At 44.4% G+C, this 17,412-nt stretch overlaps 1 protein-coding gene across 3 annotated transcripts; it reads left to right on the top strand.

Annotated features, from left to right (window-relative positions):
- Positions 1-288: 288 nt before the first annotated feature.
- Positions 289-13,728, top strand: LOC126982045 (uncharacterized). 3 transcript variants are annotated; one of them, XR_007734457.1, is made up of 6 exons: positions 289-708; positions 3,430-3,801; positions 6,908-7,080; positions 8,493-8,579; positions 11,544-11,776; positions 12,219-13,728. XR_007734457.1 is itself a non-coding variant. In XM_050833769.1 (5 exons), exons 2-5 carry the CDS (start codon positions 3,549-3,551, stop codon positions 12,270-12,272), a joined length of 567 nt encoding a protein of 188 aa, XP_050689726.1. In that variant the 5' UTR covers positions 305-708; positions 3,430-3,548; the 3' UTR covers positions 12,273-13,728. The 3 variants fall into 3 exon arrangements, 1 of the variants encoding a protein (XP_050689726.1); XM_050833769.1 differs by lacking the exon at positions 11,544-11,776 and having other exon boundaries at positions 305-708; XR_007734458.1 differs by lacking the exon at positions 3,430-3,801 and having other exon boundaries at positions 311-708.
- The last annotated feature ends 3,684 nt before the right edge of the window (positions 13,729-17,412 follow it).

Below are 17,412 nucleotides of genomic sequence, written 5' to 3'. Positions count from 1 at the left end.
ATTCATTACTATTGCGTTGTACAATGTTGACTTTAGTATTCACGACCTCCTCACTCAGTATGTACCGTACCTAACACTAGACAGACCAGAAACATACTTACCGTATCATGTGCTTCACCATTCAACGGCCTTCCCAATGCTATGTTATATGACAGTCTATGGCTGTCACACTATCACCACGCATACTGTTCCACGCCTTCCTCACTCAGTATGTAGACCGCACCTAACACCACACAGACAGACAAGAAAAGTATATATAGTTATCTTCTCATGTGGTTTAACATTTGACGACCTTTCCAAAGCTATCTTATATAACACGCTATTCTCATTCACGCTGTTGACTTTATTACTCCGCGTCCTCCTCACTCAGTTATGTGCTGTACTTAACACGAAAACGATTTATTTACCTGATCATGTAGTTAATGACGCCACAGAATGGTATGCCAGGCAGCTCATACTGTGACTACATTAACATTTACATCTCTTAGTCACTGGTACACAGCGGAGCGTTCATGCGCCGCTCGGGCCTGCCAGCGGAGAGCCAGGCGGCGTCGGGAGGGCCCAGCGCGCATGTCCACCCAGACGCAACTTCCGGATTCCATTCAAGTCAGTCCAGCAGTCGCCCCACCGCCGCCTCACATCTGCTCTCCCCGCCCCAAGCAACCACGTCCCCGGGAACTACCATGGACTCTCCGATCTCTGACGAAGGTAAAGTTTAACAGAAGAGTCAGTCCTGCCGTAGAGCTTGTAAGGAGAAGGAAAAAGGCTATAGCAGAAGTTAGTAGTAACCTTTCTCTCTCTAGTTATCATCATTCTTTCTTTGTTCTGTATTACCCCCCGAAAAGCAAAATGAACTCCCCGGTCTCTGACGAAGGTGCTGTTAAATAAAAGAGTCAGTCCTGCCGTAGAGCTTGTATGGATATGGAAACGAATTACAGTAGAAGTTATTAGCGACCATCCTCCCTAGCAACCATTCTTCCTCTGTTCTGCATTACCTCTCCGGGAAGCAAAATGAACCCCCCGATCTCTGAAGAAGGTAGTCAACTAAGAGAGAGCAAGAGAGAGAGAGTCAGACCTACCGTAGAGCTTGTTTGGATATGGGAAATAGGTATAGAAGAAGCTAGTGGCAATCCTCCTCTAGTCATCACTCTCTCACACACACACACATTCACATCGAACTGACATTATGACGATGGTTTCAGTCAGCTAAGGGAGTCAGGCCTAACGTAAAGCTTATATATATTATGAGAACGGTCTATAGTAGAGTTAGTGGCGTCCCTTCTAAATTATTACTCTTTCTCTGTTCTGTAGTCCTTAAAAAAAGTGGGCCAACTATTCGTGGATACACACGTTCCCATCGAGGCGACAGTAATGACTCTGCAGTTCTGAGAAACGTGTCAGAGCGGGAGAGGCGAGTCACGAAATGGGGCATTCTAGTAATTTCTTCCGTAGAGACACATTTGCTTTCGCCGTTATGCTCCACTCTCGTCTCAACGTCCTACAACCATGCAACCCTTCTGAAGCATCGGGAAATTGATCTGTTGAGGTGCCGGGCCGTGGACTAGAAAGGGGTACACGGCAAACAGACAGATACCAGCGGCGTTAAGCATCAACAGGCCGTGAATGTTGTGCTCTCGTCCGAAGTTGTGTCAAAACCCACTTACTGATGTCGGATCCCATTTAGTGGTGTCAGAAAGCATTACAGAGGTATGAGAGCCTATATCAAGGTCTCAAAAGTACTCGTAAAGGCTTAAGAGAGGAGTCAAAGCGCATATACAAGTATCAGGATGAATAAAAAGGTGTTAGAGTGCATGTAAAAGTGTCAAATAGCGCATCAATAGTTGTCAAAATGCATTCAAAGGTTGTTTGAGTCCATTTGCCTCAATAACGTTACAAAAGTGTCAAAGTGCAAAAAAAAAGTGTCAGTGTGTTTATAAATGATGGGCGCATCACTTTCTTGGTCGTTGAGAGACCGAATCAGAAGCAATATAAAGTGTGTGAGCCTCGGTATGACGAGCTGACGGTCGGAGAGGAGAATTCGCGGTGTCCCTCACGGGAACCGCCTAGTAAAGTAAACGTGGCCGGCAGTGACCGTAGAGTTTACCGCGTCACTGCCTAGGCAACCGTGGCACAACGTCGGTTTTGTTGGCAATGAAAATTTGGTGTCAGCCAGGGAGAATTCTTGCTAGAAACTTTCTGTCACGCATTCAGCCGGTGGTAAATGTGGCTGAAGACTTCCCGAGGCTTTATGTTATTGAACTAAATGTTAAGATTTTGTGTAGAGCACAAAATTTGTTACGTAGGCTTCAGAAGCTCTTAGGAACGTTGCCTATCAAACTAATTTTGCTTTGTTCTTAAATGTGAACGTTTGAAGGGCGAGTGATGCATGGTGCTACTACTACTACTACTACTACTACTACTACTACTACCACCACTAATATTTATTGCACGCGGTAATCGAGTAGCCAGGCCATGCGTGTTCCCGTGGGCGGGTGGCGGCAGGTCTCAGCACATTCCACAGTGGGTCAGGCAGGCAGGCAGCGGGTGTCAGTAAACCACTGTGATGAATGTAAAGGAAATCAATCGTGTGTGTGTGTGTGTGTGTGTGTGTGTGTGTGTGTGTGTGTGTGTGTGTGTGTGTGTGTATCTTTATTTATCTTCCAGTGGATCTTTTTAATAACACCTGAGAGGGATCCTTCTGTCTGAAAGCGTTAGTGGTGCATCCTGTATATAGAGATCTGCTGTTGATGTTGGTAGAGTGACTAACTAACTGCTGTGTATACGTGTCTTGTGTACCTTTATGGCCCTAGTTTAGTGTAGCCTATATATATATATATATATATATATATATATATATATATATATATATATATATATATATATATATATATATATATATATATATATATATATATATATACACCGGTCGATGTGAAGGTATTATGTGTTTGTGTGTATGTGTATATTACATAACGTTTAGTGTATTCGTGTAAAAGTATGTCAAGTATGTCAAGTAAGTCTCACAAACGTGGCATTGAAAGTCATTCAGAAAAGTCTACTTCCACACGAGTACGCTGCATGTTATGTGGTGTTTACGTATATTTGAAGGTGCTATGTGTGTGTGTGTGCGTGTGTGTTACCTCACGTATATAGTACTCGTGTAAAAGTACAGCACATAAATCTCATCAGCTTGGCATTAGAGGTCATCCAGAGTATTCTACTTCTACACGAGTACGGTATGCCATCTCGCATCTATCCTTCTGGTCTTGTAGTGAATGTTTCCCGCGATTATGTGTAGAATACTATTGTCCCTACTTTGTCCTGCTGTATCATGTGTTCTTAGTTTTTGTGTGTGTGTGTAGTGGATGGCTCCCGCGTCCCTGTGAAGACGTCCCTGCCCCTATACATGTGCTGAATCATCTGTTTTAGGTGTCGTAGTGAGTGGTTCCCGCAGCACCAAGGTCTGTCATGTAGGGTAGTGGTGGGGGGCACAGCTGTGTAGCGAGAGGGTCCCACCACCGCCACACAGGCCGTAGCGTAGGGTAGAGATGGGGTGCGGCGCCTCTCGGACGGTTCAAGCCATCGACGACGGGCAAGACAAGTCCCCGGAGTCCCCCGAGCAACCGCAGCAGCCCGAAGAGCTCACTAGCATACGGTCCAACAGCCCAGACCTCGCCTCCAAGCCCGTCGAGGCACCCACCACGGCGCCGGTCATCCGGCAGAACGGTACGGAGCTCTCAGCGCCCGCCCTTGAGGACCAGCTACCAGAGTCAACGTTGCAGCACGCATCCGCCCACTCAGGTAACGAATGCATCTGCAGCAACCCAAGGCAGCATGAAGGCATTGCCACCCGCCGCATTCGCCGCCATGGAGACGTGACGTGACGCCGCACCCCTTCTCGCACCCTCTACTCGGCTGCTGGCCTGTCTGGCGGCACCCTGTACATAATTATGTAGCACGCAGCGCACCTCACCACCACACACCCTGTATATGCTGTATGGCCAGACTCTTCTCTCCTCATGTCATCTCCATTCCGCTCTGCCTGGCATGGCATTCGTCTGTTTAGTGTCATATAGTTCGTGGTATGCGATGACTTGCCTGAAACTCGCCTATTTGATGATGTGTCTTGCACGAACATGTGTTTTTATTTGTCATGTTTGAGAGATTCAGCCATGGTCGTGTTGCGGGACTCCGCTGGGCTATACACGTATGCGGGTGCCGTCACGGCCGCAGCACGGTGAACTTATATCACTTAATGCTGCGGGGCGTGCTGAGATTGGATTTTCACACCTTAAAGTAGCAAGCGTGGCTCCTTGTGAACGCGGCACGAGAGTGTACCACACAGTACTACGTCTTGTCTGTGTATATTAAACTGATAAGTAGGCAAGATAGGAAGAATTATGCGCTGGCGTGAGCCATGCCTGGGCTGAGGACTGAGGGAAGCGAGTAGCTTAATGGACTGTAATATCGTATCAGCGCGGGGCCGTAGAAAGCCGGGCAGCGGCACTGAGGGTCCTGCCGTCCTTGGATCTGTCCAGACTAGGGCCACTCACCGTGGGAGAAAGATATTTTAATGCAACGGCCTCAAAATTTCCGTACGACGCCTCTCAGCTGTTGACGTGTGTGATGATTGCCATCGTCACGCAGTCTGGGAAGTGAGAGGGCAAAGTCCTTTCAATTAAGGCTGTGGCCCCGTATACTCAGACGCTTTCAGCTCACAACAACTCTTTCCCAAGGCCACAAAGGAAATTAGTCGGGTTCCCATTAGTGTTTTACACGCTCGTGGGGCAGAAGCCTTGTCAAACTATCACTTGACCCTTAACTCTACCCATGGGAATACTAACACAACAGTCCCTACGATAGCCTTAGCAAAAGTGATGTGCAAGCCCCGAAGTGTTTGAGAATATGCATCCGAGTCCAGGTGGGGCCATATTCTTAAACATTTCGGAGCCCAAGCACATGCACACATTATACAAGGCTTTCGTAGGAATTGTGGGCGTTTGCAGAGGTAGTTTTATGACCCTTCTAGTTTGACCCTTTCTTTGTACCAAGAACCTAAAAGCACTCATTAGAATGCGACTGATCTCTTTTTCGACATTTGGAAATAGTTGATGTGAGAGGCGGAAGCGTCTGAGAATACCAACCGTGCTCTCCCCTGAGCCCGCGGCCTTGCGTGCGGCGGGTGGCATCATGGTGCTCGGTCACGGCGCGGCGGCGAGGCGAGACACACGGCCACTGTAGCTCACCACGCCCAGCCACGCCCTGCACCACGCCACGCCACACCATGCGCTCTCTCTCTCTCTCTCTCTCTCTCTCTCTCTCTCTCTCTCTCGTGATTAATAACGGCAAAATATGATAATCGGTTGAAATCTAATAATCCATAAAAAGACTTTCCACGCTATTTCCACGTCAAGATTATTAGGCTATGAAGACGACTTATCGCCGATCTTAAAGGATTGATTTCAAGGCTCGTCACTATACTCAAGGACGCACACGGATTAGGAGGCTCCAGGAGATCGGCCAGTCAGGCAGCCTATGTACACGACAAACTTATTATTCGCTTCTGCCTTTTACTCTTTCTCGAGTTTGATTTATAAACTCTTGGTTTCTCAGTATAAGCTTTACAGGTGGAGCATTTTGCATTATTATCTTTATTTTTTTGCTTGTACATAACTTAGTTTGTCTTCTTAAGCGTGAATGGTAATGATGATAACACTACTACTACTACTACTGCTTCTACTACTACTACTATTACAACTACTACTACTACTACTACTACTACTACTGCTGATAATGTTACTATTACTATTACTAATAATAATAATAATAATAATAATAATAAAAATAATAATAATAATAATAATAATAATAATAATAATAATAATAATAATAATAATAATAATGATAATGACAATAATGATAATAATAATAATAATAATAATAATAATAATAATAATAATAATAATAATAATAATAATAATAATAATAATAATAATAATAATAATAATAATAATAATAATAATAATAATAATAATAATAATAACAATAATAATAACAATAATGATAGCAAATTCTTGTGGGTCATCGTCTGCATGATTTCATCCCTCAGCCTTGCATTATTATTATTATCATCTAACTATTACTTTCTATTATTTATTATTATTAACTATTATCATCGCTACCAACAAACTCAGTCTTGGTCTTTTACCCTTGAGCGAGGTGTTGCATGTTTCTCCTCAGCCACTAATGCGACAGAGATGAGCACCGAGGCCACGCGCAGCCATATCGAATGCCCGAACTTTACTTCCTTCCTTCACCTGGCCCTGTCGCTTCGTTTGCAAGGTCTCCATGACGATATTAAGGCAGAAAATGCTTATGCGTCTTCCGATAATCCATTTTTTGGTTTGCATGATAATTATATGGTCTTTACATTCTCTCTCTCTCTCTCTCTCTCTCTCTCTCTCTCTCTCTCTCTCTCTCTCTCTCTCTCTCTCTCTCTCTCTCTCTCTCTCTCTCTCGATATATATATTGTTGCCTGATTATTAGTTTATCTACCTCAGAATCGTACTCCCATATTCCAAGCTCTCCCATACTAAGATAAATCATTTATTTCATCTTCACTCATCTTCATTTAGTTATCTGGTTAAGGATCGTTACTGTCACATTCCAGCAGTGAGAGATGTCAGTTAGTATTACATCGTTCGCTTATCATTACCAGTTGCATCTTAATCTGTTTTACCTCTTAGTTTGTCACGGAAAACCAGAGAAGACGGACCCAATGAAGCGATCAAAAGATATAACGCCCACAAGAAGACTGAAGAAGAACAAGAATCACCAAGGACGGCAGCCTCCCCGGTAAACGAAACAAAACCCGCAAATTAATCCGCTGTTCGTCCTTCTCCTTCAGGTGGGCGCGCCGTGGCCTTCGAAGTCCGGCCCCCAGACGCCAACAACGAGTCTCTGATCCGCCGCCACCCGCCGCGCAAGTTCCAGAAGCTCGAGGACCAGCAGCAGAACAGCATCATCACGCAGGAGCAGCTGGAGGAGAAGCAGGCCATCGCAGAAAAGCGCCGGCAGGAGGTGAGGCAGTGGGAGGGAGTGAACCCGAAATTGACCCTTCTTACGGTCACTCATCTACACTCGCTTTCCTAGGGGCAGTGACTAGTAGGGTTTTTTTCTCATTTATTTTTGCCCTTGAGCTGCTTGCTTCCTTTACTGAAACAAAAAGAAGAGGAGGAGGAAGAGGAGGAGGAGGAGGGTAGGAAGGGGCGGTTATTAGCGATGTCTTGAATCACCTATAAATTTTTGTCCTTTATTCTTGACCTTGATTTTTACTCGTGAATGTTTTTCATATGTTTTTTTCCTCCACCTTTCTTCTTTTTCACGTTCTCACTTTATTTTCCTACGTCTCTCGATTAACTTTCCTTCTCTATTTTCCATCACTTTCTTTTTTCTTTCCTTTTCCTCTTTCATGCTCTCACCAAATTTCCCTTCTCATGAATACCTTTGATGATATTTTTAACTCTCCCTCTCCTTTATGTTCGCACCTTATTCCCTTGTTTCTCTTATACCTTTTTTCCTCCTTTACTTTCGATCGGTTTTTTTGTCTTCATTTCTTCTCCTTCACGCTCGCACCTTATTTTCCTGCTTCTCTTATTCTTTTCCTCATCCTGTATTCTTTCGATCTTTTTTTTTTTCCTTCACTCTTCCTCTCCTTCACGCTTTCACCTCATTCCCCTGCGTCTCATAACTTTCCTCCTTCTCTATACTTTTTACCAATTTTTTTTTCTTCATTCTTCCTCTCCTTCACGTTCTCCTCTTATTCACTCGCGTCTCTCTGATAAGTTTCCTCCTCCTGTATATTTTCAATGGGCCTCAATTACTCTGTTTATGTATTTGTGTGAGTCCAGGCCAGATAAATGAGGCCAAGGAAGGGTTACCACTTATCACCTTGGTAATAAGTGCCTACGCAGAATCATGGGATATCGCTTGAATGACTTTGTGTCAAACCAGCGATTATTCCGTGAGATTGATTCAGCATCTGCACAGTCCGTCAACGCCAACTCCGACCATACGAGCGTGTGGCACGCTACCCAGAAGGCGACCCTGCTCACCGGGTTGTTTCTGTAAAACACAACCCGTGCGAAGGTCAAGTGGGCGCCCACCGTGTTCGTGGCTTGAGCAAGTCGATAGACCTTGTTGCCATGTGATACTTGGGATGGGAAGGGGCTTGCATGGAGACTTGCCAGGAGGAACGCACGGGTTTGGGATCGCAGAGTGAGCGAGGCGACGCGCTCCCCGGAGTATGGCCCCATTGATATGACTGAAAAGAGGATTGAATGCGATAAGTTTCAAGATATGCGAGGTACTTGGTTTCGTGGCCTCGGTGAGGGGCCCTAATGAGCTGTTCCTTCCTTCCTTCAAGATGTGCGATGTAATGGACTTCGTGGACTTGGTGTGAGTGGCCCTAATGAGGTCTTCCTTCCCTCCAGATCCTGTCGCAGCGGGTGCAGAGCGCCAAGCACCGCACCGCCGCCGCTCGCCTGCGTGGCACAGACGACGGCGACGAGGTGGAGAAGGTGAGCCATTAGTCCTTCTTCAGCGTGTCAGTTTCTGTGTGTGTCTTGTGTGTCGCTTGCCTTTGTGTTTGTGTGGTGCTTCTTGTTATTTTATGTTCGTGGAGTGTTCTTTCCCTTGCCAAATGGAAAGTCCCCTCAGTAAAACGAAGTGGCGTTGCGGGCGGAGACAAATCAGTTACGACGCGAGAACAAGACAGTCGTGGAAATGCCGGAAATGACGTCACGAGTCAGTCTAAGGGGCCGTGAATGCACAAGTCGCTCCTCGAGACCCAACTCTCTCTCTCTCTCTCTCTCTCTCTCTCTGAAGTAAACACTATCATACAAGCAATTCTATAATTTCGCTCTCGGTGAACCAAGTCGCATACGCAGTGTTCGAATCTGAATCACTTTACCACTGCTTTTAATAATAATACGTTGGGTCCGGCTCCCACTATACGGCTATTTTCCAAGGCCACAAAGAAGAGTAACCAGACTGTCATGGTTATTTTCCCGTTGGTGGTGCACAAGTCATGTAAAACTATCACTAGGATCACAAAACGGTCCCTGAAAATCCCATCAACTGCTAATAGAGACTTTTCAAACAGGTGAACTGAGGGGCCGATACGTTTCATAATATTTTGTACCTAATAATTTGCATGCATTAATTGTACGCTCCGAGCTGGAAAAAAAACATAAGTGACGACCGAATTAGTGAAGGCTGTTCTCAGATATTTGGAAATAAAAGGAGTTACGAAAAAAATATCATATAGTACGCTGGGAAAGAGGAAGAATACAAACAAATCTGTTCACAAAGACACGAGTGACAATATTGGCATCTGCTCAGAAAACAGTTGCTGGGCATTATGAAGTCCTAGCTTATAACCGAAATAGTGAAGGCTGCTTTTGGATATTTGGAACTGAGGAATTTCGAAGATAAAATAATAGTAGGCTACGCTGGAAACTAGAAAGAATACATATATAAATCTGTTAACAAAGAGACGAGTGAAAGAATAGTGGCGTCTCCTAAAAAAAACAGTTGCTAGGTATTACGAGGTCAGCTTATATAAAACATCCCCCTTCCTAATACCTAGCAAGAATGGATCAATACATCGAACCACACGACTACGAACGTTATAAGCTGGGAGGAGCTGTTACCGAAAGAATGTTAACGACATGAATAGGAAAATAACGCTGGCCCGTATAATGAAGTAAATGATGCATAGGAAAGACGGAGAAGCAATACGTCAGGCCATATTAACGATGCTATGCTTGACAGAGTGTAATTGTCAGGTATCTTAAAAAGTAGTGCAGCAGGCTAGTACTTTTGAACGTATCGGTGCCTCAGTCGCCTGTTTGAAAAGCCTACCTTATAAGATGCTAGGATTTTCATAGACTGTTTTGTGATCCTAAAGTGATAGTTGTACCCGACCTCTGCATCGTGAACGGCAAAAATTCCCTATGAAAACACGGTTAATCTCTGTGGCCTTGGAAAATGGTCGTAGTGGGAGCCTGATACCAGTGTCTTAATGGGGTATCGAAATAGATTGATTGGGTTATCATTAAAGGTATCTATAAAAATACTGAACCGTTTCGCTTCATGTTTTGTAACTATGACTCAGTGGAACTACGAAACATATCTTTTAATTCAGTTCAGTCCATAGACTTTCCTCAGCAGTTCATCGTATTTGGCTGATATATGTTGTAGGTTATAAAATTCAACTGACTGATTATAACCATACTTTTCTGCTGAGTTTTACCTTAGTTACTGTTCACTTACGAGGTTTCACTAAATTCACACTCCTGATATTCACTATAAAAAGAAAACGGCTCTCAGAATCCTAACTCCACTCACGGTTCCCACACAACTATTATAAGCACTGTGTTTGATGTTTCACTCTCCATTGTTGTTGGGTAATGTGTATTGAAGACCCATAAAATCAAACTGACTGATCATAACCATACTATTTCTTCCGCTTTCCCCATATTATTTAAACTCGACAGGCCACAGCAGTAGGCAAATACATATTGAAGAGAGGGTATCAGGCTGACTCGAAAAATATTGAATAGTTAATGTAATATTTAGACGACCGTATTTATAATTTATTGTAGTAGAATTATATATATGTTTCGGCAAAGGCATCGGGCTTCCTTGCCATAGAACTTCGGCGTATCGTTATTTTTTTTCTCTCTTCCCTTCTTTCAACTATTTACAATTTTATCCGAACGACTTATAATATACTTTTATATGGTCACTCGAAATCCTTATATGGCAATTTCACCCGTTCACTGACTGGTTCACCACTCTCAAGATGTCAAGTTTTGTTTTGCGCGTTACTGATACTTTTACCTATAGGCTATCAAAGTCATTTTACTGTTCACTTACGATGGCTCACTAAATTCACACACTTGATATTCACTATAAAAAGAAAACGACTCTGAATCCTAATTTCGCTCGCGGTTCTCACACAGCTATTATGAGCACTGTTTTTTTTTTATGTTTCACTCTCTTTAATTAACCTGAACTACATGAATTCACGCTCTTGACTTTCACTCTTAGGTAATAACAACCTTAGACACACACACACACACACACACACACACACACACACACACACACACACACACACGGTTAGGCTATTCCCTCCTGTCATTTCTCACTATTTTAACTAACTACTAATTACATCACCGTACCTTCTCTGCTGTCTTCTTTCACACTATTCCCATCATTAGGTACACTACGCACTTTAAAATCTAACCACTAACCACTAATTGCATATCAGCGTACCTTTCTCTGTACCTCTCTCACTCTATTCTTATAACCTAATCACTAAACACTAACTGCATATCACCGTACCTTACTTTGTTTTCTCACACTACCCTGATAACTTAACCATTAACCACTAATTGCGTCACCGTATACCCTCCTCTTCTCTCTCCTCCCACCTGTGTGTGTGTGTCCTTGCACCTGCCTGCCTGCCGCCACAGTTCATGAGGACGGAGGAGCTGGACTGGATGAGTCTGGTCAACACGTCCCTGCTGCCGCCCGTCCAGATCTCCACGGCCTCGACGCGCCCTCCTCTTCTTCCACCACCAGCACCGCCACAGCCTTCGTAACACAAGCACCACCACCAGCCTCCTCTTCCTCCTCCACCAGTCTTCGTAGCACCAGCACCAGCACCAGCACCAGCCTCCTCCTCCCTCGTGTGTGTTCTTCACGTGTGCGTAGAGGCTGTCTGTTGTTGTTGTTGTTGTTGTTATTATTATCATTGTTGTTTTCATTTTTAGCATTAGTATTACTTATCATTACTACTGCTAACACCACCATTAACTTATTATTTATGTTGCTCTTTTGCTTTAACGCTTTTGTTCACGATAACACCCTCTTCTGCTCACACACACACACACACACACACACACACACACACACACACACACACACACACACACATGCATGCATGCATACACGCACGTATCGTGGACGCTTTTTCTTGGAATGCAGTCCCTCCACACTCCTGAGAAAAAATAAAAAAAAATAATAATTCCAATGATCGAAGGTCTTGCGTCAGCCGCGGCCTTACATCATGACCACCGCCACCGCTGCTTCCTGTCACGCCAGCAATAATAATCGATTAATGCCCCGCTGTCCCTCCCGTCCCGCAGGATGACGGGGTCATCGAGAGCGCCGCCTCCGTTTCCTCGGAGAACGAGCTGTAAGGGGCCGGCGCGCCTCGCGCCCGCCACGACCCGCCACACGGACCACCACACCCCGGCCGTGGCCGCCCTGCTCCCGCCACCCCCAGGCACTCCCGTACCATGCTGCTTTGCTTTCAGAGAGTCACGTTTTGATACAACCACGTCAGCGGCGTAGCTGCGGGGGGGTGGGGGGGGGGCTGAGGGGGTCTCGGCCCCCACAGAAAAGTTGGACACTCATGAAGTCCTGAGAAAGAACAAGTAATGCAATCTGGCAAATTGGACAACAAGGATGGCTATTTGCCCCCATCAGATAACAGGCCCCCCTTGGGCCCCCTCATGTGCTGAGCCCATGCCTCGTGCTGAGCGCTGCTGCGCCGCTGAGCACTGTGATGATTGTTCCTGCCCGAAGGCGGGCAGAGGTTGAAATTCTTCAGTTAAAGGACAGTTGCACACAATTCTGGGTTGTACGTCATTCTAACTTGTCAATTTGATGACAAAGTCAGATCCTTAATTGAATATACTCTTGAAAATACGTATGTATGGTTTAGTGATATTTACAGATAAGATGCATGAAGGAACGTCTACTGACAATCAGCAAGACTTAGTTTTTTACAAGACTTGGTATCAGTGACAGTCACACGCATATAACTCGTGTGTCACCGCAGTGTGGTGATATCAATGTTGTTCGTAGCAATTGCACAAACGAGTCCACCGGATAGAAAATAATAAATACAAGCATGATGCTTTTGAAATAAGTTCAAAGAATTGCCATGGTTTGCCTTTGATTGTATACTCGGTCACAATAAGTTATACACAAATAAAACAGACTTTGAAAATTACTGACACTGTATTTATTTTGGCCACTTGCATTGCACCTTTGTTCATGACCTGCAGACTTAACGGTGATGGATTATCTTATGGTTGAGCAGATTCTTTGTGTTCTTCTTTTCATTATCATCGCATACATTAAGGTGTTAAGGTGTAACTGTGTTTGATGTTAACACCAATTCATACCTATACTTAGCCACGCCAAGGATAACACTATTCTTGCTTATTACGTAGCTACTTTTGTTACCAATATTTCTGAATCTCTTGGTGTTTTGCCTGTCTTTGGGAAGTTATTGCTCTTTCTCCTATGTAAGCTTTGCAGTTACATGATTTATTCAAAATATGTAAATGTTCTACAATAACCTCCATGTCTTTCCCAAAACTGGTATTTCAAAGGCCTTACAGAAAGTATTGGTCAGACCATGTTAATGAGTCTCAGGCAGGTGGATCAAGGCAAACTGAATAGATTATCAGGTCAGGGTCAGGGTGACTTACTATACAACCTATCCATAATGTGTTTCAGTGAGCAAATATACTTCAAAATATAAATTGTGTTATGGGAATAATAATTTTGTATTCGTTTACACTATGTTTATGCACAGGCCTATATTATGTAATGCAGCTCAAACATTAAAAACCTTGAATTCAACTGTGTGCCTTCATTTGCTGTTACTGTGATGTCTGGGTAAACAAAAAAACATACGCTACTACTACTACTACTACTACTACGTACTACTACCACTACTACTACTACTGAAAGTGGAGGAAGAGAAAGTAGAGAAAATAAAGGTGGTTAATGAAAATAAAGTGTAATTGGAGGGAGAGAAAGGGAACGATGGAGAGAAAGTCAAAGAAGATAAGAAAAAGATATAGCGGAAACAGGGAATGACAGTATTGGAGAAACAGATAGAAGGTGAAAATGAAGGAAAGGGAAAAGATAGTAAATAAGTAAAAAAAGAAGTAATAAAGAAATGAAGAAAGGATCGATGTAAGGAAGGAAGGAAGGGTGTGAGAAAATAAGACATATCGAATTAAATAGGAAGTAAAAAGAGTAAGGAGGTAATGAATAAAAAAAAAAAGTAGGATTGAAAATGGAAAGCAACGAGAAGTGATGGAGAGAAAAAGTAAGGGTTGGAAGGAGGGAGGGAGGAAAGGGGGGGGTGGGGGGAGTAGGAAAAAAAGGAGAGAAAACATGTAACTGGAAGGAATTAAGGGAGGACAAGTGAGGTGTGAGGACAGGAAAAGGAAGAAGGGAGGAAAAAATAAGTTACGGGAGAGAGAGAGAGAGAGAGAGAGAGAGAGAGAGAGAGAGAGAGAGAGAGTTGACGGAAAGACTGGAAACAGGTACGAACGAATGTTTCATCTGTTCTTTTGTTTCCTCCTCCTCCTCCTCCTACCTCTGTCTCTCCTCCTCCTCCTACCTCTGTCTCTCCTCCTCCTCCTTCTCCTCCTCCCTCTGTCTCTCTTATTTTCCCCTTTCCAAATACTCCTCTCTCTCACGTTCTCTTCTCGGATCTCTTTCCTCTCCCACCTCTTCCTTCTCTTCTCTCCTCCTTTTCGTCGCCTTCGTTCGACTCCTCAAATTTCAGAACAAAGAGATAGTTTGGACGTTTCATTTTCCTCACGCCAGCAGGAACTCGGAACCTACCCCCACTCCCACTGTGAGCGAGTGGGAGCGTGAATGAGTGAAAGAGCGAATGAGTGAGGGAGTGAATGGGTGGTTAAGGAATGCAAGTGCGTAAAAGGTTATGCGAAGATAACACGGCGAGCGAATGAGCGAATATATGAACGAGAAATCCCTCATCTCAAAGCCTCGAACCCCCAAGAAACCAATAACTAGTTAGTTAGGAAGGTAGGGTTTGATTGTAATGTCGAGAGGGAGTCACGTGAAGAAGGGGGAGGAGCTTAGCGAGGAGCAAAGGCGAGAAGGCGAGGGCAAGGAGACCCACGAGCCAGTGAGGAAGAGGCAAGCTTGGGAGACGTGAGGAGACGAGCATCGTGGACAGCAGACAGAGAAACTTGGTAGACAGAGAGAGCAGACAGAGAAGGCAGCGAGATATCACGAAGAGCAGCAGGCAAGCGAGGAGGGCTGCCAGGGAAGAGCGGAGTTGAGTGAGAGGTGTCCATCTCCCCACTCGGCCCCCGAACCGCACACCACCCACGGCCTGCTGTGTGAGGTGGGCTAGTCAGGAGACTAGCAGCAGGAAGCGAGAAAGGCAGCGAGTTGGAGATGAGTGAGAGGTGTCCATCTCTCCACTCAGCCCCCCGAAAACCGCCACAAACCAACAAAAAGCGGGAAGAGGTCGGGCCCCCAAAACACTGCCCCAAGCTGCTCCCTACATCACGACGAGCGCCCGCCTCTCCACACCAAGCGGCGCCCGTCTGTCAATCACCAGGACCGCCCACTCCCATCGTGGACGTCCCCTGCCGAGCCCGACGCTCACGCCAGCTCCTGCCTCTCCTCCTCCAGCAACCAGAGCTAAGCATTGAGTATTCCCCAAATCTCCCTTGTGCCGGTAGCTAGTTAGATTAGAGGCCTACAGCCTGTCAGTCATTTTTAGTACTCCGCTAACCTTTGAAAATGAAACTAAATACATATTTATATAAAACCTTACTGTGTCATCATTTGAAGCCTGTTTTCCCGCTCTTGAGATTAGTGAACCCTTACACACGCCCCCATGGTACATTATCACCATCCAGTTTCTTAATATTGTCTCACAAGTGGTTCACACATTACTGACCCCTTACACACGCCCCCCCATAGTACATTATCACCATCCAGTTTCTTAATATTCTCACAAGTGGTTCACACGGAAATCCTCCCACCTTCCATAATTAATCACAAGTAATGCCCTTCTGGTCACAAGCCTCGGAACGAGTGTTCACTTGTCCTGAGGCCTCACTTTCCTCCACTCAAGTTTTCCACTATAGCCTTCAAGGGGGTCTACTTTGCCATGAGACTGACTTCTACACAAGGTCGTACAGAATCAATCTTTATTTTGATACCATTTCATTTTTATAATTGATCTTGGGGTGACAACTGTACTAACTGGCAGGGTGGATATCAGAAGGTTTACGTTGCCACAAGTCTACACAAGCCTGTACAGAATCTATCTATTTTGACGGCATTGCACTTTTGTACCTACTCTCAGGGTATCATTTTCCTCCACTCAGTTTTCCAGCCTTTTCCTGAGTGGTGCTGACTGACAGGGTGCATACAAATTAATCAACACACCCAGACCCTCCAACACCTATATTATGGTAATTTCTATAATACATAATCCAATAAATACGAAATCAAAAACTGTAATTTAATAATCATGACAATTTATTAAAGACAGTTATAAACCGGGGAATTTCCACTTTAAAAAAAATCTCAATGGCCGTATTCCAAGCTCTCCCATTAAAAGAAAATTACTGACCCATAAACCACCGGCAGCTTCTAAACTGTTCTGCCTCACCTGAACCCCACACACTCCACCCCAGTTACTTTAATAGCATAATTGTGCCATACTGTTACTACGTATCTGTAAATAAACATACTGGATGTAGCCATTAACCCCTTGACTGCGGATCACCAAGCTACAGGAATGGATCAAAAAGTGGCTGCTACAATTCAGTGAAGAAAAGTATCAAGTCATGTACCTTGGGAGGGAAATCCAGCATATGAGTACCACATGGGAAACACCACTATCCACCACAGAGGCAGAGAAAGACCTGGGAGTTTGTTACCAGGCTACCAGTGAAAGTCAAATCCGTGCCAATTGCAGCGGATGGGTTAACCTGTAAAAGTAGTTCACAGAATGCTCACAGGAAATGGGAGAATCTGGCGGACTGAAAGTCTTGGAACTCATGTTAAGGGAACGGCCTCGGAAGGGAGAGCTTCTAATACAGCTCCAGGTGCTTAAACAACTACAACAAACTCAGTAACAACATAGAAAGTAAGAAATATAAAAAATAGGCTCTTATACTAAACTCAATACTATATAATTATAAAACATATAAATAAAATATATAATCACTTAAGTCTGTTGATATTGCATTTCTCACACACTTCACTTCATGTTTTTTTTTCTACTAGACTTCTCCCCACTAATGCCCAGACTGTCAGTGCTGAGGGGAGCTTTAACCGGGTAGCAGCGACGGGCCAAATTTGTGGCTTTACCCTGTGGCAGCGACAGGCCAAATTTGTGCCATGATTTAAACTCCCAAAAATAGATGATGCATAATCTGATCACAAATGCTTTGATATATAGTATGAAATGGTTTGTGTGAGGGGTGATTTTTTCTCATTTTTCTCGCTTAGGGGGACTATTAAGAAACATGATCCCCG

The sequence above is a fragment of the Eriocheir sinensis genome, chromosome 4 (assembly GCF_024679095.1).
Source record: "Eriocheir sinensis breed Jianghai 21 chromosome 4, ASM2467909v1, whole genome shotgun sequence".
Lineage (NCBI taxonomy): Eukaryota > Metazoa > Arthropoda > Malacostraca > Decapoda > Varunidae > Eriocheir > Eriocheir sinensis.
This window is presented reverse-complemented; position numbering and strand designations above follow the sequence as displayed.